At 44.0% G+C, this 22,114-nt stretch overlaps 1 protein-coding gene across 22 annotated transcripts in view; it reads right to left on the bottom strand.

The window, feature by feature from the left end:
* The window catches only part of dlg2 (discs, large homolog 2 (Drosophila)), a 186,417-nt gene that overhangs the window by 14,504 nt on the left and 149,799 nt on the right, over positions 1-22,114 (bottom strand). For 16 of the 22 annotated variants that reach the window (XM_048237879.1, XM_048237880.1, XM_048237883.1 and 13 more), the window contains 3 exons: positions 21,625-21,727; positions 20,112-20,156; positions 4,864-4,978 (listed from right to left, as the gene is read on the bottom strand). In XM_048237879.1, the coding sequence (XP_048093836.1) occupies positions 4,864-4,978; positions 20,112-20,156; positions 21,625-21,727 (263 nt within the window). The remainder of the gene's footprint in view (positions 1-4,863; positions 4,979-20,111; positions 20,157-21,624; positions 21,728-22,114) is intronic. The other 6 variants (XM_048237882.1, XM_048237885.1, XM_048237890.1 and 3 more) reach the window with 1 other exon arrangement.

Genomic DNA, 22,114 nt, shown 5'->3' with positions numbered 1-22,114 from the left:
GTGAATAGACTAAATACAACTTTGATAATTTTTATAGCCTACTGTATAAGTTAACTTCGGCCTTCGTGCCCTGACATGTGGCCTTTGTGCCCCCCACCAAATATGCCCAACTGAAGGCCAAGTGGCCTTGCCCCTAAAATGGTGAAATTCCAAGCCTGGTCATGACACATGAAACCTAACCCTAATCCTAACCTCTAACCCTAACCTTAAACCTAACCCTAATCTTAACCATAACTTCTTATGACAAAAACCAAACTTCACTTAATAACAGAAGCGTTATGTCATAAACGTTTATGACTTGTTTATGACACGTTCATGACAGTGTCATGTCACTCTTATGTCGACAATGTCAAGTAAAGTTTAACCAAAGGATGTTTTAGTATTGCATAAGTAGTGTTGTAGTAGTTGCATAGTAGTGTTGCATCCTAAAGCTACACTACATAAACATTAGCATGGAATTTAAATACAACCCTTAATAAAAAGGAGATACAATTATGCAATATCATATATATGTACTCACATTAAATGACTACAAAAAGGACAGAACAATTAGTAATAACAGCGAGAGGAGGAGAGGCAAAATAGCGTCTTGGTCGGTCTGTGTGTCCCAAGCTGTCACCTCTGTGGAGGCAAACCATCAGCGGGCTCTGGGGATGTATGGTTGGCATGGTAACTACAAGCTGCGAGCGAGCCATGGAAATCTGATGGTGCAGTAAAATTCACACAATAGCAGCAGCTGATAAGCACAAAAACCTGAGCAACTACTGTGCAGATAATGAAGCAGAACAGAAATGTTCCCATCATCCAGTGCTTTTTGGTTTCATAGGTTCAAAATGGCTTGTGTACTCAGTAAACATAAAAATGAAAGGTCAAACATGGTGATAGCCCTTGAGGCATGTGAATGTGTAGAGGCATGACAGGGGACTGCAGTTATATCGCGTGTGGTGTGAAATTAGCACAACTTCAGTGGAGAGAGAGAGATGTGTGTCTGGCACGGCCGTTCAGTTGGGCTAAATCAAAGGGTCTGCACAAACAATCTCACGTGATAGGAGCTGTCTGCCCAGTGGACTAGAACCAAAACATGTGCATACATCATCACTATGAAGTTTGTGTTGAACTCTGATTGGGAATGCATCGCAAAAATACACCAACAGGGGACTGCTGTATAATTGAGCAATTTGGAAAAACACTAAAACTAACATATTGAGGCTACTGTAATCTTGGTTTTCCACTCTTTGTGCAGCCATGTTATTTTTTAAGTCTGTACATATCCAGAAATTAAAAATATATTGATTTGGGGTTTAACATGTTGTTTCTAGACTGTCAATCTGATTTGTTGTTGAATTATTTGATTTACAACACCAGGCTTAATTGGATAACAGGACCCAGGGCTGCAGAAGTGTCTTGGGGTCCATTTGTTCAATTACAGTAATAAGTCTCTTGGCAGTATTGATGAGGCTGATCGCTAACGCAGCCCGAGGGCAGCAGTGTTAGCAGGGCTGGAACCTGCTCTCCTCAGCACTAGCATCCGCCGCACCGCACCGCACCACAGTGCTGGGAAGGTGCTGAAGTTTCTAAAGCGGGGGGACAGTTTGCTTGCTCAGGCAATTCATTGGGCTAACGCTCCCGACAGGAGTGCTCTGTTGTGGGAGTCACGACAACTCATCTGAGAGCGAGAGAGCAAGAGCACGCGCTGCTAAGCAGCAGCAGCAGCGCATTAGGACTTGGGTGTAATGTAGCAGTCAGACGGAGGTCCGGGGCGCCTGCGGCCAGCGAGAATCGACACAGGTGCTCACATCAGGAGCCGAGCGCTGCTCGGTGCTGCGCTGTGCGTAATGCCGGCCTAGCGGACATCTGCTCCACAGTGGAAACGCTGAGCCCCGAGAAATTATAGAGCTGATCACTCAGCCACGGCACACGCCTGCTGCCACGAACAGAGGTTTTCACAGCCACAGCAGAAGTGCAGAGCATGGGCTGTTTAAGGAAGGTCATATACTCTTACATATAGCATAAGGCATATACGGTCTTTAAAACGTAAGTCTTTTAAAAATGGCAAAAATGAATTGGTTAAATAGATATTAGTCAACTTTGTCCAGAGGACCTTTGTGAGTGCTAATTTCTTACCTTTAGGTATTGATCTTTAGAAAGATCATTGCGAGTATTTTTACTTATGGCATGGTTTATTCTCAGCTTCATAGTTCATAAGCCTGATATTTTGAATGCTGATTACTTGCTCTTCTCCATCCATGTCTGCGGTATATACCACACATCTATGTGCATGATGTCCATAATACAGTAAACACACACACTCATCCAAGCCCACAAGTCTCACACACACACATAATGTTTAGTCACCTAATCTAGAGAGAGCACGTTCTCAGGCCTCAATCTCTCCTGGGAGTGGAGACTGTTTGGCCTTCAGGGAAAAGCAGAAGATGGCCCACTGAAACTGCCATTGCACCCACTGAGCTCTCACACTGTTGCAGGGCTTCAATGAGCTCTCTGCTGAGCACTGGAGCAGAGATGCAGTATGCAGTGTGCAAATTATTGCTGTGAATGAACGAAAACTTTTGGTATTGTTGTCATGGTTACCTGCTACTGAATGGAAGATTACTGTAAAAGAAATGATACCACTACAGAGACATCAATCACACATCAAACAGTTGCACACAGCAGATACAGAGTTGGAAGATGACCATATTGGGCATGGGGGAAACGGCACATATGATGTTCTGTTCTGAAGGTCTGCATTACAGTAGCTGCAAACCAAGGCTTCGGGAAAAAATGTTGCTTAACTATCTAGGCGCTTCTATGGCAAGAGGTCCTAACTAGACTCCTAGGGGTTCAGCATAACCAGTGACCCATTAGTATATCTCAATGTGAAAAGATTATTTAGTATTAGTAGCATTACAAGAAACTTTACTTTTAGTCGGATATGGTCTGGCTATAAGAAATACATGAGCAGTCTGATTGAAAGCACTTAAATATTATGACTTAGCCCACGCACAGGAAAACTGTGCTTGAATAAAACTGTGTGCATTTGTTTTAAATTGGTAATGTAGTCTGGGAGTCAACTGGCAGGAGTAACTGGACTGTTATTGATATCCACAGACAAATAGTCACATGTCACAAAGCAGTGTGGAGATGGCTGGCACTGTACTGAACACAGGGGATCATTTAAAACAAAAGACCACTTCCATTTATTCTCATGGTTTAACACTGAATGTTATATAGACGCGTCTAGAACGTGGTCTAAATCAGCAACAACAGCCTGACTTCTGTCTGGTGAATTTTTATTTTCATTCTCCTGGCATCAGACAGTCTTTTGTGGACTCCATTTTCCATGTTTCAAGCTCAAACTTGTAATGGGGACTCCAGGCAACACAATGCGAGACACTTTGTCTTCCCAGGCATGTGTTAGCTTACCAGTATGCTTCTGGTGCTCTTTGACTTCGAAAGTGAGCTTCTCTGCAGTGTGACCTGTAAATAGGTCCCCTGGGTAAGCAGTTCTGAGATAAGCCAATTGCTGTGTTCCCCGCACAGTATGCAAAGGTGGCAAACTCATTTGTTCTCATGTCAGAACAGGCCATTATAGGGGCAGGATAATATAGCGCCAGAGTAGTTCTGAATAGATGACATTAATATTTGCATACCCAGAAGGCCAAACTCATTGTATTCCACAGACCGAACACCTTGCTTATCTATCTGCCGACCTATTTTCATGTACAGGGGGATCAATGTGGTCCTAGGCCATTGTTATAAGGAGACTTCACTGTTTAACTTTTGTTACAGCGTCCTTCCCCACATGATAATTTACACTTACATTAACTTACTTACATTAACTGCCACGGTTGCTTGGGTCCATTACCACATAAGCAAATGACCCCCTCAGTAGCCTCATTCTAATCATATTTGTGATCGTATTCCACAGAGGGTTAACTAACCCATTAACAACCTTCGACTACCCATGGAACAGATCATCACCAGATTCTTTGTGTTTGATCAATAATGACTTAATGAAGCGTCTTAATTAATTAATTAGGAAGAATCCAAATTAAAAAATGTGGTTCCACAAGTCAGCTGAGATGGACATAAATGGAACACAGGCACAGCTAAATTGTCAGGGAGTGTTTGTGGGGTGCAGGAGAGGGTGTGTGTGTGGGGGATCAACTGGTGTATGCAGTGTGGGCTTCTGGGAAACAGATGGAGGTTGATGTGGTTGGAGCTGACATACAAGCATACAGAAGCGTCTGGGAAATCCTCTGCCCAGGCACGCAGAAGGGCTAGGGGGTGATTCCTTCTGACTGAGCTTCACACAGAGAGAGAGAGATGAGAGAGAGAGAGAAGAGAAATAAAGAGAGAGAAAAGATAAATATATATAGAAAAAGAGAGAGAGAGAGAGAGCGAGAAAGAAAGAGCGAGAAAGAAAGAGAGAGAGAGAGAGAGAGAAAGAAAGAGAGAGAGAGAAAGAGAGAGAGAGAGAGGTCCACACATGACCCCCCATCCCTATTCCCCACTGTGCCCATACTGTAAAATGTTGTGTTGTGATCCCAGAGGCTGGACCAAAACAGCCACTTCAGCTTAGTAACACTGCAGGACACTGGACCTATTCTACCCATAGAGAATCAAGGCTCAAGTTCATATTGGGCTCTGAAAAGCGCCTTGAGACATATTCATATTTTATGGCGCTATATAAATAAAACTGAATGAATTGATTGGAATAGAAGTGGAATAGACTTGGTGGATCAGCTCTGGCGCTTCTCTGGCCAGGACACGTTGCGTCTCTTCCACGGTCACCTGCTCCTGGGGTATCTTGCTGTGTTTGTGCATGCCAAACAAGAGCACCTTGCCAGGGGGGCTTACCTGACGTAAAGCGACCGCTTCTGATTGGTTCGCAAGGAGCCGGATCCGGAGCTCATGCTGTGGTTCATCATCTGCTCGCGCAGGTCATGGATCTTGGCCTCAAAGCGCCCGTACTCTGCAAGGGGGTGGGGGTGGGGGTGGAGACAAACACAACAAAGTACACAAGGTAAATGAACACGCACAAAACCCGCGTTGGCTCTGCACTGAGAGTCTGCACTGGTGCAGGATGCCTCTCTCAGGACTCTCTCTCTGATGCTGGAGGCTGGTGCTGAGTAGGAGATCCTGTGTCCATCTAGACCGGCAGCTCGATTAAAAGGTGGGCTCTAGCTCTATTTTGCCAGGCTGCTCTGCCTCCCATCTCTCAAGGTCAAGCAGTCGATACAGGCTGCTCGTGTCTAGATGGCCTGATGACAATTCCCCAAAGAGCACATCTATTCTCTGCTGCAGCGTTCCTATATCATATAAAATATCTGCTGGAAAAGACCACTACTCCCGATAGTCTCCCGAAGGAGAGGGTGCTGCAGCTCAATTTTAACACAGATGCCCTTCACTGCTTTACATGCCTACCTGCAAGGACAGAGCAGCTGTAAGGAATCCACACCTGACTACTGAAAAGCCCCCTGAACAATGCTACTGCTATGTGCTTTGTTATTCTCTAGTCATCAATCATCACCGAGCCCCCTTCAGCATGTGCTGCATCAACACTTACAATTTTTAAAACGGCAGCAACACACACAAAAAAAGTAATTGCAGCATTAAAACTTCATTCAATGTCTCCATTAGAGCAGACACTGCATCCTGGGCAAGACAATGACGGGTAAGGTAACAAGCTTTCCCATTCCACTAAATACAAAAGAATAGGAATACTTTAAAGGAAATAATTCCATCAAAGGAAAGGGAAAAATACTTCAGACCTAACATCTCCTAACACTGGATTTGGGAAAATACCCACAGCAAATATTGTCATATTTTAGGTAAAGGACTTGAATGGGAAGGTCATAATAGAAATTCACTGAAGACAACAAATCAGTAACTCCAACAGCAGTAACATATGTTGTAGTCTCTAACTTTTGTAACAAACCACTGATTTTAAATAAAGAATTATCTAGACACGTCGGAATATTTTACTCTTCTGATGTGCGTTTAAACAAATCTCTCGCCATTTTGTAAACACTAAAGATTATTTGGTTTTAGTTCCATTAACAACATTACTGGAGGGAGTCTTCATCTTAATTGAAATTGAAATTCAGCTTAATCCTGATTTGGAGTTTGTGTGAGCTTGGTGTGAACACATGGTCAGCGAAGGGAATAAAATGCATTGTGCACATGCTGAAACAGAATCTGCAAAAATAGTTTCCTGATCCTGCATAGATTTCTGAACATTACATATAAATACATAACTGAATATGTCTAAGAGAGCACCATCAACCACAAAAATACCAACACCACACCAAAAACAAGACTAAGGAGCAAGCAAAGGAGGTTGGAGAAGAAAACCACAGCAGCCTTACAAATGCCTTGACCGTAACTCTCCCAGAACAACAGTCCCTCAAAACCAGCTCAGCGAGGAGCCCAAACCCCCTCCAGGTCTCCCAGTCATCCTTAACCAGCGCCTCTCAGGCATCGGAGGGGAGAAAAGACCCCCCCCCCAGCCGTTAAAAACAGAGGCACCCTTCTCCAAGGAGCGCACACTTAGGTGGGAGGAAGCGCAGATTAAAGTAGCTTTAGCGCCCACAAGGAGTAGCGAGACGCCGGTGCTGCCAAAGCCAAACAATTACACCCGACAGCCAAGAGACACACAGCCGCTCACATGCACAGATTAGCAGCTTACTGCAGCACCCGAGCTGATCAGATAAAGGGAAGGAGAGAACAGAGTGTGGTGTGGTGTGGGGACACACTTTAAAAACAACCCTCTGGCGCAAAAGAAGATCCCTGAACAGTCTTCTGTTATTGAGGCTCGCAACCATGCATATCGGGGCTTTGCTGCCTGGATACCTAATAATTTCAAACAACAACACTCAAATTTGCATATTGCAACTTGTGAATACAACTTAGTGTGTGTGTGTGCTACTCAAAGACATGTAGCTGACACTTTTCTTCACTGTGCCACAGCACAGACACAATAAACTACAACAACACAACCACTCAACCAAGCAGAATTGCACACACCCCCATGCAGCATCAACACACAAGTTCAAGACACCGCGGCAGACTCGGACACTCCCATTCCTTACCTCTCTCTCTCTCCGCTTCCTCTGTGTCCACTCTCTGCACCTCTCTGTCAGACTCAGACAAGCCGCTTACTGCCTGGAGTGTGAATGGCTCTCTCTTTCCCTCTCTTTCTCTCTCTCTCTCTCTCTCTCTCTCTCACACACACACAGGCGTAGGAGCATGCGTCCGATAGCTCAGAGGAGAAAGACAACAAACGCTAGAGTGGGGAGGCTGCAGATGCGGCTCTACCCGTGCGGCAGGGAGCAGGGGGGGAGGACTGGGAGGAGGAGGAGGAGGAGGAGGAGGGGGAGGAGGAGGGCGTGAGCCGAGCACGCTGCTCTGACGAGAGCCTCCCGAGCCGCCATCTCAACAGCCAATGGCCACTCCCCACTCCAGCAGTCCTGCCAACGGCGGCAACAGGAGTCTGCTGCGGAAAGCTGCTCAAGAGCACAGAGCTTCTTTCTCACGAGGTGATGGAATTTGATTTGAATTGCTACTGGATTTTACTCTAAATTGAGTCTGAATGAGCATTCTAATCTTGTGATTAATAAAGCAAAGCAATATTGTGAGTAGCTTCTCTTGTGAGGGACATGAAGCCAACTCAAATACCATTGGGAAATCCTTTCACACACTAGTACACATGATTTGCAGTTAGTTGAACTAGATGTACCGCATAGCGGTACAAAATATGACCGCCGCTCAGTCCTGTACATCCGTTCCGCGAAAATAAATCACACTTCAATTTGTCTCCATATTTTACTCCATCCCCCACTCTTGAAACTTTTGTGTATGCTTGTTTGGCATGCCTGAGTGTGTGTAAAAAGCGGCTGCACAGAAAGTACCCTACTGGTGCTGAAAAGGTGAATAGATTGTAGAATAGCCAAAGAAGATGTAGAATTGTTATAAAACCTTTAAAATCTCTAAACAATCACAAGTAGGGCAGTTCATCACAGTTCATCCATTGCAACTGGATTGAAAGGTCACTTACACCTGTAGGCTACATTGTATTTGGGAAAAGCAAAAGGTATCAGCATAATGTTATTTATTTATTTATTTTTATGTATTTATAAACAAAAAACATCTCTGTCAGTTCCATGCCGTTTTCAACAGCTATCAAAAACAAAGGTCATTTTTTGGATGGATGGATTTTTTGTGAATGTTTCTTCTTCTACATAAGATTTTAGTCATCTTTAGTTCATGTAATATTTTATTGTCAATGCACAAATTAAGTAACAGTAGTCTGAAACGTTATTGTTAATGCACAAATTAAGTAACAGTAGCCTAGTCTGAAACGAAATGCTGTTTTACATCTAACCAGTGGTGCAAATAACTGACATGTCCAAATGGGCCTTGATGAAATGCGCCGCTAGACTGTTCATACACATTTTAACGGGCCAAAGTTGAAAAGCTTTTGTCCGTTATTGTTAGTGCAAATATAGGCTGATTCATGTTCCCTTGCATTGTTTAACTGAGGTCCATGGCTAGTCTGGCTTTCATCAGACCAAGCTCAATCTTTTAAGAAATCAAAAATAAATAGCGGGCAGATCAGGCTGGGTTCACCCAGCCTAGTCCATAGGCACCCGATATTGTTTAATTTTCCGATTGAGATATACACGCTCTGGCTATTCTAAATGCAAAAATGCATCAGGGAGTTATGACAAAACGGTAACTAACAAACTAGATCCTAATAGAAAGTTGTTAGCTTCCCTAAGCTACAGGTAGGATTATAAGGTAGGCCTATTGACAACATAAATTGTCAATAGGCTATGCTGGGCGACACAAATAAAATCTCCTTTGGAAACCAATGGCTTACGCCTTACAGTATCAAGCGGACTTAAACTGTCATATCGTGGCGAAAGTTGTAATAACATTCACGTAGCTCCATGAGTCAAGGAAAGCGCGAATGAAGTAGCCACTTCTAAATGGGACCCACTACACAGTAGCTTAAGGTGTTTTGCTAAAGCAGCCATAATGAAATGAAGGTGTCATTGTTTGGATACTTCACACACACGTGCTTTTAATTTCACAGACTACAACTACCAAGCTGTAATCAAAGCACATCGATTCCCCTCTCACACCCTGCACGCACTTAAAACAAAATAAACAGGCGTCTCAGTCTCACGCGATGTATAGGCAAAACTGTATCAGACCGGGTGTAACGTTGGTAAATCTTCCATTGCACAGAATGATTTTTTGTAGCACGTGCAATAAATGACAGTCGAAAGATACAAACAGTGCTGCTATCAATTTGCTTGGTATAACCGCATTTATAGTTTTCTACAAATGCAATCAATCAAATGCCTCCATCACTCAACCAACGCTAACGGTAACATTACCTAGGTCCTTATTGATATTACAAGATTAACGTACCTGCAGTAAAAACCAAGCATGTCCGAGAAACATCCTTAGATTTATTTCGGCTTCAAGAAGAAATGGGAATTACACTTCATGTGAACATCGTCCTATCCTTATTAGATGTTCGCTGCGGTAAATTACAGTCCTTGTATGAAGCGTCCATTGTTTTTTCCAACCCACTTTTAACTTCCAACAAAATTACGTCTCACTGCAACGATCGCCATCTAGTGGACAAACGACTACTTTCGCCAATACTGAAAATGCAGCCATTATGATGATGATGAATATTTATTTTGGCTTTTTTTTAATCCTACTGATTTTCATTTTTTACCGGGGCAAATCACAAATGAGTGATTATGAGCCAGGTTGATGTGGGCCCTTGAGACCAACATACCATAAAAGATTCACAGAGAACTGTGTCTGCCCTACCCTCCTTTCGGGGTCCAGTCCAGCGGGGGCTGCAGATGAAAACTAAAAATGACGGTTCCATGCAATCCATGTGGGGGTACATGCTCACCAAGTTTTGTGTACCCGGTCTTTCAGTGTCCGGGAATCCTTTGTTGGTGTACGCCACTAAATGTACACATAAATTATTTTATTGTAAGGCCCCCATGAACGAAAGTACACAAAACTTGGCATGCATTCAGAGGGTGTCATAATGATCCTACTCTTTTAATTTCGTGCAGTTTGACCTTGTCAGCCAGAGATATTGAGATGAAAACACCTCATTTTTTTGCTTTTTAATTTTAACTAGGTGGCGCTATACATGAAATAAGTGGTAATGGGATGGGTTGACATGCCCCCTTAAGACCAACATACAAAAAAAAGGTGGACCTCCTAGGCCCTACGGTTCTCGAGATATTCACAGAAAACTGTCTCCGGCCACCTACAGGCCAGTTGGTGTATAGTAACATAAATTAATTTATTGTGTGGCCCCCCATGAACGGAATTCCACAAAACTTGGCGTGCATACATAGGGTGTCATAATGATCCTACACTTCCAATTTTGTGCAGTTTTGACTATGTTAGGTCACAGATACCTTCAATTACACCACCTCATTTTTACTTTTTTGTGTTTAACTAGGTGGCGCTATACATGAAATGAGTGGTTATGGAATGGGTTGACATGGCCCCTTGAGATAAAAAAAAAAAAAAAAAATGGTCCTCCTAAACCCTACGGTTTTCGAGATATTCACAGAAAACTGTGTCTGCCCTACCCTCCTTTTCGGGGTCCAATTCAGCGGAGGGGCTACAGATCAAAACGAAAAACGATGGTTCCATGCTATCCATGTGGGGTTACATGTCCACCAAGTTTTCGCGGTACCCCGGTCTTTCAGTGTCCCGGGAATCATTGACGGACATTTGGGCATGCGAAAAAAAAAAAAAAAAAAAAAAAAAAAAATCTGACTAAACCTATATGACCGCCGCTTCGCTGTGCGGCGGTCATAATAAGTAATAACAAACTGTGATTAGCTTAGACACAGTGAAATGCAGTATGTTGGATAACTAACAAATGACAAATAACTCAACAAATTGTATAATAAGTTGAATAAATAACACATTTTGTAGTGTTAACTGTACTAACCGCACTTGCATGCAATGCAGTACACAGGCAATTTATGTAATAATTCACTGTGCCAAAATACATCAGGTTTGAGTTCTTCTTTAGGGGCCGTTTCTGTGGTGTCACCTGGCCAGTGTGGGTGAGAGTGTGTGAGAGAGTGTGTGTGTGTGTGTGTGTGTGTGTGTGTGTGTGTGTGTGGGAGAGGGACTAATCTGCTCTGACACCTGCTCCTCTCCATCAGTCCACTCCCTCCTGAATGGGAGAGTGCCGGCCCATGGCTGCTGGGACCCAACGCTGCACTGTGGCGTTTAGACAGTCAGACAGAAAGGCTGCTTCTATTCACCTCAGCGACAATCTCAACCATCATTTCTCAGCTAATAAAGTGTGAAAATGTGCTATGCTTGAGAAACACTGAACGAGATCCCCAACTCCTGTTTTACCAGCATCGTTTCTCATTATAATGACTACAACTTTGTCTTGGACAATAAAGACCTGAGAGTCTGAGTAAAGCGCTTTGGTCCAGAGCTCCCCCGATAAAATGTGACCACGACATATTGGTCACTCCTTTATAACTGTAGCAGGTGAAACGATGCAGACACGCCATCTGGAGCTTGCCAAACCCAGAGCCAAGGCCAGAGGCAGCCGCAGATGTGTTGGCCGAGGGCTGGTCAGAGAGCTCTGGCGGGCTGTACAGCCATGTCCTGATGTCCTGCTGCCTCCGCTGTGGCACCGGCAGCCACTTCGCTGGCCAGCCCACTGGGCATGTGGAGGAGACCGCAGCCACACGTTAATGGGAGTGTGGCCACTCTTTAAAGCAGCCAGATGCCTTTGTATTTGGCACAGTGGAGTACCTTCAATGACATAAATGTTTTTTAGGAAAATAAAGTTTTTAGGATTTTTTTTATTCTTCCTAAGAATGCGCCACCATTCAACTGCTCAATCACCGTGTGAAAAAAAGGCTGTGACAGAAGTGAAAACTGCCATCGTCTACCTTACTGAAACATTCACACAATAAGCACAGAGTGATGATTTGTATAGAGCAAACTAGCAAACTAATCTGATAACTCAGCATGACAATGCAAAGGCCCCTTAAAATACACCTACATTTAACATGCTGATGTAATAAGATAGAACTGTGTGGTCCATTAGACATGGTGCCCGTCACTTGAGGTGCTCATATCTTATCAGCTAGGCAGACACCCAAGGCTATGTTTATTTTGGACTATCTATACACAGCCCTGGGATTTAATCACAACTAACAGCCAACAGTGTCCTTCCGAGTCTGGATAGAGACTAGACCTTCATAAAAGAGCCTGAAATCCAGCCAGCATGCTGTCTTCCACTGGACTGGAAAGTGGTGAAATATCTGAAACACTGGTAGACAAACCCCTGCGTCAACTACACTGTGCTCGATAATGGTGAAATAGCTGAAGCACCTCTATCAAAGATGCATGGTATCCTTGAAAAAGCATAACCACAAGAGATGGAAGAGCTGCTACAGTACGTTTATTTATTCAGCTTCTCTGTTGTCAGATCAGAGAGATACCCATTCTCCAATGTGTTTGGTTCCTTCTAGGCTGAGTTATTGACTCAAATAACAAGGCAATACATCACTGTGTCCACAGTGTTTTCTTTGTGTGTATGTGTCAACAAAGAATCTGTGTGTATGCACATGACAAACAGCAAACTGACACATTATGGCTTTGGTTCTGAATAGTTTAGCTTTACTTTGGAGAGAGCAACGGTCCCTAAGTAGTTGTCTAGCTCTGGGATACCCAGACATCACTTTGCTTCCACTAAAGTACACCATAATTCATTGACTTATGACACCTTAAAGACAAAGCAAGAATAAACTATTTTCTTACAGAGAGAAGATTGATGGTTAAAACCCACTACCTGCTCTTGCTAGTGCACCAATCTCAGCACCAATTACATACATCACCACAAAGGCCCTAAGCAAATCCGATCCGAAAAACAATACCTGTCCAAACCATTTTCTTTCCTTGTTAACGCAACAGCTGACATTTTGGAGGGCTATAAGGAGACGCACAGGCACAGAGGTAAAGGTTCTCCATAAATCAATGGCAATAAAATTTCACTGGCATTATTCAGACAAGTGTGCTGGGTGTCGTGCCTGAAGATTAATGCTTTCCTTGTGATGTGAATAAATATTCAACCAAAAATTCCCATTTACATATCGGGAACAAATGGGGGGGGACGAGGTACGTAAGACCTACATGGAACAGTTATATCTGATCAATCCAACAACAAAGGTACGGAAAAGAGGATAATGCATGTGGTGATGTACCAGGCACCTGCATCTCAACCAGACCCTCATTATGAAAATCTGATTGTGAACTGAGTTTGTGATGTACCCAGTAGACAAAAGTGTTCCCTCTTGAGACACCCAGACACAAATACACACACACACACACACACACACACACACACACACACACACACACACACACACACGTTCCTGCTCTGTTTCTGTGTGCATGTTTCCTGTTCCTAATTGCCCATCGAGGGGGGCTGCAGCGGAGGCTGGCGGAGCTAATGCCACTGCAGGGTCTCTCCTGACGTCGCCAGGGCCCGGGTGCATACGCTGATTCCAGCTGACAGGTCGGAAGCACCTGAGGGACGGGCTGCGTGGCTCTCAGGCGAAATGGAGCTCGCTCCGGCAGACCAGCACACAGCGGTGCACAATTCAATCGGGCTGAGGCTCACAAGCACATACCGATCTGGCGAGAAATAACTCCTATTGGACTGACAGCATTCCAGCCGACCTACATCTCTGTCTCTGAGTGGGTTTGTAGAGTTGCCTGGCAGTGAGATTCAGCCCCCATTTCAACTCCGAAATGTTATATTTTTGACAGTTTCATAACACCAAGCACTGCCATATATATATTATTTTTTTTGTTCTTCTTGGGAACAGCACCTCATCCGGCTTCAGACTCTGAAAAGTACAATTTTTCAGTAGCATGAAGGCCTGTCAATCCAACAGCCCAATATTTCAACAGATGATGTTAATTGTCCTACAGAGTATGTGATGGTTACCCTTCCAGTGAAATGCCTTAACTATCCAATCTATGAACCTGTCCGATGGTGATCCCCGCTCAGGTTAGGAAAACAAAACCACTGATCCTTTATCTCCTGTGGGCTTATTCACAAAGACATCCATGACCCTCATCCCATTCTGTGATGCCCTCCAACATTGGCTTAATGGCATGGAATGGAAAAGGTTTATGAGTGGAATGGTAGTGTTGGCATCCTGATGATATTATGCATAGAGCCTAGACTAGCCTGGTGCTGAATTTATGCCATTATGTTTGTAATTACTCTTCAATGTATTAGTTAGGAAAGAGAGAAGAAGGAGAGAGCTTTGTTAGGAAATCTCAATATAGGCTGCCTAATGGTTACATGTTCAACAGTATATTTTAAAGCTAGGTATGCTAATCAGTAGCTGGAGGTATTCCAGTGCATAGACCTGTCAGAGGTCAGGTAAATGAGTTAGACTGTGTAATATTACCATTGAGAGCATCCTCACCAACTGTGTCACAGTATGGTATGGCAACTGCTCTGCCTTCGACCACTAGCAACTTCAGAGGGTGGTAAAAACTGCCCAACGCATCACCAGTTCTTCACTCCCCTCCGGGAGGCGTTACAGGTCTCTCCGCAACTGAACCAGCAGATTCAAAGGAAGCTTCTTCCCTGCGGGTGTCACCCTCTTGAACTCTAGCTCTGCACCCCGGAGATTATAAGAGAGTTTACTACTCTAATAATGTTACTGTTACTACACTGCAATGGTACTGTTACTACACTACACATAACTGTACATATCTGTATATACGATTCATACTGAATATCCATATTTATTCTGTTTTATCTTATATATCTTATAATATATTACTGTTAATACACTGCATACATCTATATTTTTTACTACTCTTATAATGTTACTGCTACTACACTGCACATAACTGTACATGTTGTTCCTACTGCATATCCATATCTATTCTGCTCTTATAAGGTTACTGCTAGTACACTGCACATATTTATAGTTAATTTATATTACTGTAAACCATTCCTTCTTAACTGTATACTATTGTCTACACTGCACTATATATCTTATACTGTCTATGCACCACCTGCCTATACTGTGTATATCACATTGCACTTTTCTGCTTTTTTAACATACTCTGCAGAATGACAATAAAGTAGAATCTAATCTAATCTATTACACAACTTTATCTCCATAGGTGGACTGCAACTGTACCTATTGGACCTACTGAACACTGGGTGCTTCGTAATTATATTTTCCTTATGTGTTTTTCCTTAAGATCCATCTACTTTACAAAGATGTGTTAAAAGAGTGAAGCCTCTCCTGCTTCAAATAAGCACTCTCAAGGATAAAAGGCCACATCTATGTATTACACCATCCAGTAATACCCATAAATGCACTGTACCTTTGACCCACTGCGGCAGCAAAAATTCAAGCTAAACCGCTGTTTGGTGAATTAGCGGCAGGACATTCATTTTGTCCATTTGCATAATTGCACCCCTATGCTCGCATATACTTGACCAGAGGGCAGCCGCGGCGGTGTGGAAAGACATTCGGGGGGTCACATTACTTGTGAAAAAAGTGCTGCTCTGGGTGGGCTGGTGGGCTGGGAGCCAGATGCAGGGCTCAGCCAGAGGAACAGAGCCTGGCTCCAGTGGAGCTGACTCGGGCTCCACACAGCCAGGGCATGCTGCTCAGGGGCTTGCAAGGCAAGGGTGTGCTCCAGGAGGCGACTCTTCCATTGAGTGGGGCAGAACGTGCACGCTTGCACTTCCTCCTCTCACTTCCTCAAGCTCACTTTTCTACTGAAATCAATCAGCATGACATCAGGGGAGTGGATACACAGGGGAAAATGCCCTTTTACTTATTACCATAAAATTCACATGGCTGAAGCCTTACAGGCGTGCTTCTTTGACTATGTGCATTAACTGCCCCTCGAGGTTGTGCCTCACAGATCATTTACAAAATATGACCACATGCACAAAATTGTCCCCTTTTAAAATGAAACTGGAATTCTGCAGAAAAGATTGGGCTGCAGTCCTAAAATGCATCACCTGATTTTATACTACATTAAGGGCAGGCAGCTTTTAATGAACTTGGGCTAATGGTCTGGTTTTTCTATTTGCAAGATAAGTGGCAATGCAGATACTTTCTGGGGTTGCATTTGCCGTTGTGTGGGTGTGTGTGTAGTGGGGTGTTATTGGTGACAGGACGACATTTGCCTCCTCGCTCTGGATCTGGATCACACATTTTTAGAGGTTATTTTATTCGTATGAAAGATTGACCAGACCGTCACATGCATACTGTGTACAGCTTGAACAGCACAAAGGGATCCTCTTTTAAACAAACTCTGTTCAAGTTCTTTTCTGTTTAGGCTACAAGCTAGGATGAGATGTTTGAGCCAGGCTTGTTTAATCTGTGTTTACTCAATTAAAACACCTACTGTGTGTGTGAACTTTTTTGGCAATATGATCTAAAATGGGTGACAATCTACATAAGCCTGGAATATTATGGTGGGAAGGCAATTTTTGGCATAACAGTGGCTATCAAAGCATAAAAGCTATTCATCAGGCGACATTTTTGAAAGTTGTCTTTTCCAGTATATTTTTTAAAGTTGTTGGCCACAAATGCAAGTTATTTGCAATGTGCAGAAAACAAATTTGCTCAGCTGACTGATAAGTTCATTAAAAAGACTTCAGTAAACTGGATTCAGTGAAGAAAGAAAGTTTCAGTAAAACTTTGTGAAGTTGCGCGAGCAGCCTTAATTATTGCCCAGAGAATATATGATGAAACTATATATTTGAATTACCTGGAAGTAAGAACTATTGCATTTGTCCAACTATTCATAGGACACAAAGGCTACTGCGACATTATAACTAGGCTCTTACCACATCTGCTGGCATTTCAGTTAACATTTAACTGGAACTCAAGCAGACATTGAACAAGAGACGACACTCATTTACATATCCATCCATTCCCATTTACAATAGGAAGAACATACAGAAATTTTGGATTACTAACAAATCTTATGTAATGGAAGTGATTGTTTATACTGTATGTATTAGAAGTGAATACTAATCTACATTTATTACATAGAAGTGATTAACATTTCATTCTCTTATATTATTTGTATGCTTTCTATACATTTAATACTGTGCTTTAACTTTGCTTTGTCTGTCATTTGCTCTCTCCGTGTCAAGACTTTCTAATAAAGGTCATGCGACCCCCTTTGTCACGAGTATTCTGCCTGAGGCAGTAATATTAGGAATATCCCGACAGGAAATAGACTATGGCAAGAAAATGCTAGGATTGGTCAATACAATATATATACTGTACATGCTAAGGATGTACAGTATATGTATTGTATTGACCAATTATCTGACTTACTTGGAGTAGCCACATTACTTGCATATGGGTCACATGCTATATCCAAGAAGTGTACATGTATTGTTGTATTTCTGCATGTATGGGGAGTTTTGGAAAAGACCATTGTACTCATGTGATTTGTATTACCACGATGTATCTAACATGTATAAGATGGGGCCTTGCCCTACAGAACTTTGAACCTGCTCCCGGTATCGTGAATAAACCTGCAGTGATTTCTCACACCTGAGTGTGCCTGGAGATTTTTGACCACAGCATCACAGCAGGGAATAGTGATGCCATGATAACTTTGTCCACTAACATATATACTAAAATACCCTGTCTAACATTAGTGTGATGCAATATGGTTACTGCTTATGCTTACTGCTTGTTAGGAATAATCCCCCAAATTTTACAAAACTCTTTGGTTTGTAGGCTTGGTCCTATAAATGGATAAATAGAGACAAACATGGTATTTTACCCAAAATGTCACTGCAATAGCACATATGATCTCTGTAAAAGACCTGCACAAAGCATTCCCTGGTCTATGTCCATCAGAGACTATGGGTAAGACTGACCTTACCGGATTCCCACCATCTGGCTCTGGGGCTTCTGCTAGGTCCCATTTGGACAGGAGAGCCTGTTGGCAGTGGGTACCCCCTCAAACCAAATTACCCCCCCAACCCTCCGGCTCATCTGCCAGCCTAAATAACATGTGCCAAATGAAATGGCGAACACCAGTGATCACATGGCCTATATACAGCGAGCTTGATGTTCTCTGTGGTGAAAACTGACTTGGCTATGGGCTTGGCCATGGCCTTGTGCCTTGCGTCTGAGATTTGGTTGAAGGCACTGATCTCCACTACCCTGGAAATCCAGAGTCCTCGCGAGAGCACAATTTGAATTGTGTCTGCAAGACACTCTGGCAATGAGTAATGATGCATGTTTCTTTTGCCCCTTGCATCGCGGGAACCAATCACATCTGTGTATCTGATATAGGCGGGCCAAAGGCGAGCTAAACAGATGACGACAGCGCTGCAACGTTGGAGGTCAGTAAACATTGGTCGTAGTGTTATCAAATTGCGTCGAAGTCCGGAATCATTCAGAGTAAACATTGGTCTAGTGTTATCCAATTGCGTGCAGTGAGATTTTCAAATGCATGCTTGGTGCCGCCCCTCGAGTTGGGCCATTACATAGTTCGTGGCCAGACCCTTAATCTTTCTAGATTACCAGGGTCTGGATTTTCCAGACTAGATCTCCACTGGGTTATGGGATAATGAAGGGTGGCTAGTTTTACTTGAATAATGAGGTGCATTAACGAGGTCCAATTTCATAACATGATATCACTCTTCCTGGTTGACCTCTGCTGTCAGGGTAAGGTGAATTACAGCTCCTTTACTCAACATGTTGGCCATGATCGCTGAATATATTAACATAATGTATTTTAATCTCCAGGAAATCAATCTTGTGTTACACTACGAGATTGAAGGTGCTGCATAACACGGCACCCAATCACAAATCATTACAAATAAATAAATAAATAAATATGTAATACATATATACTGCAATAACTTGCGATACATTTGCCATTAAAAATAAATAAATAAAAAAACCATGCTTGTACTGTTAAGGTCGCTTTTGTGCCAGTGATGTTCAGAGCACATCATTGAGAGGGTAGCGGGACCAGAGCTGGAGCCCTGAGAGTGAGCATGCCGTGCTGCATGCTGTGTGGGAGAGAGGGCAGGTGGGAGAGGGGCACGTGGGGTGGGGGGTGGGGAGTGTTGGGAGGGGCACTGGGGGCAGAGGGCAAAAGGGCAGAGAGTGCGGCACCACAGACCTGGAAGAAGAAGAACGCTGCTCAGCTCAGGCCGCGGGGGCTGGCCGATGCCACCAGAGCTCCAGACACATACGTACTCAGCAGGACATTAGTGAGGGGCTTATATGCAGGAGAGCTGACCATACGATACAACCATCTGCAGCGCTACTAGAAACATCACAGCCAGAAATGTCTAGAACATCCCAAAACCCCCTCTACTCCATATACAGGGGCTCTGTCAGTCTAGCTTAAGAGATGGTTTAGAGCCTTTGACTTTTAACAGCCCCTTTCAAGGACAAACTTACAGATTGTAACTTAAAGCCTCATGCAATATTAATGTGCAGACAGAGAGGAGATGAATCACTCTCATATTGAGTTTCGCTGCTGAGAGCAGCCAGCCTCACCACTGTGGTGACCATACATCCTCTTTCAGGGTGAGTAATGAGCTGTTAGTCCGGATGAGCTGCGGCCATGTTAGCCCGTATTTAGAGTTTAGTGACTTGAGGCAGGTGAGAGAACTGTCCCCCCAGCCTTCGCCTGCACGCTCAGCTAAAGCACAAGCAGGAACGGCATCCTTCTGACGTCAGGAAGGGTGGGGAGTCAGAGACAGGGGAGGCAGCCTAGCAGCAAAGGTGGGGGTGGGGGTGGGGGGGTGAGTAGAGGGCAGTAGGGGACAGTGAGGGTGGGTTGGGAGTGGGGGTGAAGAGGGTGGTGCGGATTGCAACGGGCAGAGGTGCACACACGGTGGAACAGTGCCCCGTCCCCAAGCACAGTCGCCTGACCCCTCCCTCCCTCCCTCTCCGCTCTCCCATGCTCGAAGCCGCCACTGGGCAAGTTGACCTTGGGCCCGGGCGCTTGATCACATGTGTGCCACAAACCTGGTGCTGGATGCGGGGCCCGGCGTGGGGAGCACGACGCGAGTTCTGACGGGTGAGAAAAGAGAGCAGTCATCAGTACACCAATGGCCAGTCCAACGCCCAGTAGCACTCTCTGTGTTCACACACACACACACACACACACACACACACACACACACACACACACACACACACACACGCATACACACACACACACACACACACGCACACACACACACACACACACACACACACGCACACTGTCTTTACGATGCTTAACAGCAGTCACTCAGCTCAGCTACTGTGTACTTTTGTCATCAATAACCATCTGCAAAAGCTCACATAGGCAGGGATGCAGAAGTGCTTTTCCAAACATAATAGCCAATGCAGAACAACTAACCAAAATGTACACCAAGGTCGAAACAATACAGAACAAAAAAAGTAAAAGTTTCAAATCAACATCAGCAGAGTCTAAAGAATGGGAGAGAACACTAATGAACCCCCCACCTCCCTCAAAAAATGATGCAATCTGCTATGGCTGCTCTGCCAAATCAGTGCACAGCACAGTTCCTCTCCCTCCGCACCAATAAGTACCAGCAGCTCCGGCTCCTGCACTCTGCGGGTAATTACTTGCATTTATCACAACTAGACACCCCTCTTCCTCTCCGCACACACGCACAACCCAGGGCAGGATAAGCCTCCTATGGCAGTCTTCCTAAGGGGAACAAATAGAGATATGCCTTCAAACTGATAGGCCAGTTCATATGCAGAGCTGCACTGATGTATGTGTGGCCAGATTGCAAAGTTTATTTTCAGTTATTACTTTCAGTAAATGGCTGTAAAGAGCAAGCATGAAACAATAATTCGCTCAGCACTGTGAAGGAGCAATTAAAATGTCAGCTAGAAATTTACATGTTTTCTGACTTCAGTTACAAATAGGTTCGTTCCAACCAAACAAAAAACAAACAAAAAAACAAACAAAAATACAAACAAACAATTAGACAGAAAACTGTTTGAGGCACATACAGGACTCAACGGCAATTAAGGTTGTATCAGCGATAGCGGGGATACGTCACTTCTGTTGATGTTCAAACAAAACAGAGCTAGCTCGCTACTCCCTCCCCCTCCCTCCCGTGCAATTGAAACTCTCCTAAACGCGCATCTCGTCGGTTATTGGTTGAAACACTTTATTTTGCTTTTTAGTGGTTGACAACCCCTGTTGGTAGCTATTTTTTTGTGTACAAATCTCGGAGCCTAAGCTGCCTACAGAGACACGTTTTTTTGGATGTTTTTTTGGGCCTTTTTTGGGCCTGAAATTGCTGATACAACCTTTAAAGCACAAATACTCCATAGTGTGCAGGACTAAAATGTCTGTTTTAGTTTGTTATTTCTGTTTAGTTGTCCATTTTTAAGTGAGCTCCAGAAAATTCCTCTTTCACATCCCCGTGGTAACATGTGACCTGTATGTCCTCAGAGCTGTGGTGCTGCCATCGGTCATGTGACGGCCGATGCAGCAGCAGCGGCGGACACTTACCCTCCGGCCGGTACTGGGCGACGATGGTCACCGTCTGGCCAGCGCCCTTCAGTGCCGCTGCGGCCTGTTCATGGGTTGCGCCGCGGAGGTCGATGCCGTTCACCTGCAGACACACAGAGGCCCATTCACAGTCACTTACATTCACTTGTACTCATGCATCTGGCAAGCCGCCATAATGTAAAGCGCCTTGCAAGCAGAGAAGCAGAGCCGCCCCCTCTCAGGGCTGTTAGAAAAGGGAAAGAATGAGATGGAAAAGAACAGAAGCCAGAGCATTTTATCAGTGTGAATGAGTGTGTGTTTTTTTTCTAGTTCCGGTATCCACCATCAGCAGGCTACAGTAATAGCATCACATTACAGAGCCTCAGACTCAGACAAAAACTCAGACAGAAGGCATTTGCAAGACCTACGGCAGCACAGGAGGGCCAAATACGTCATTCTGAGTGACAGAAATACAGAACATCTATAGCTGTGGTGAAATTAGAGATTTTGC

This window comes from Alosa alosa, chromosome 2 (genome assembly GCF_017589495.1).
Source record: "Alosa alosa isolate M-15738 ecotype Scorff River chromosome 2, AALO_Geno_1.1, whole genome shotgun sequence".
NCBI classification, from domain to species: domain Eukaryota; kingdom Metazoa; phylum Chordata; class Actinopteri; order Clupeiformes; family Clupeidae; genus Alosa; species Alosa alosa.
This window is presented reverse-complemented; position numbering and strand designations above follow the sequence as displayed.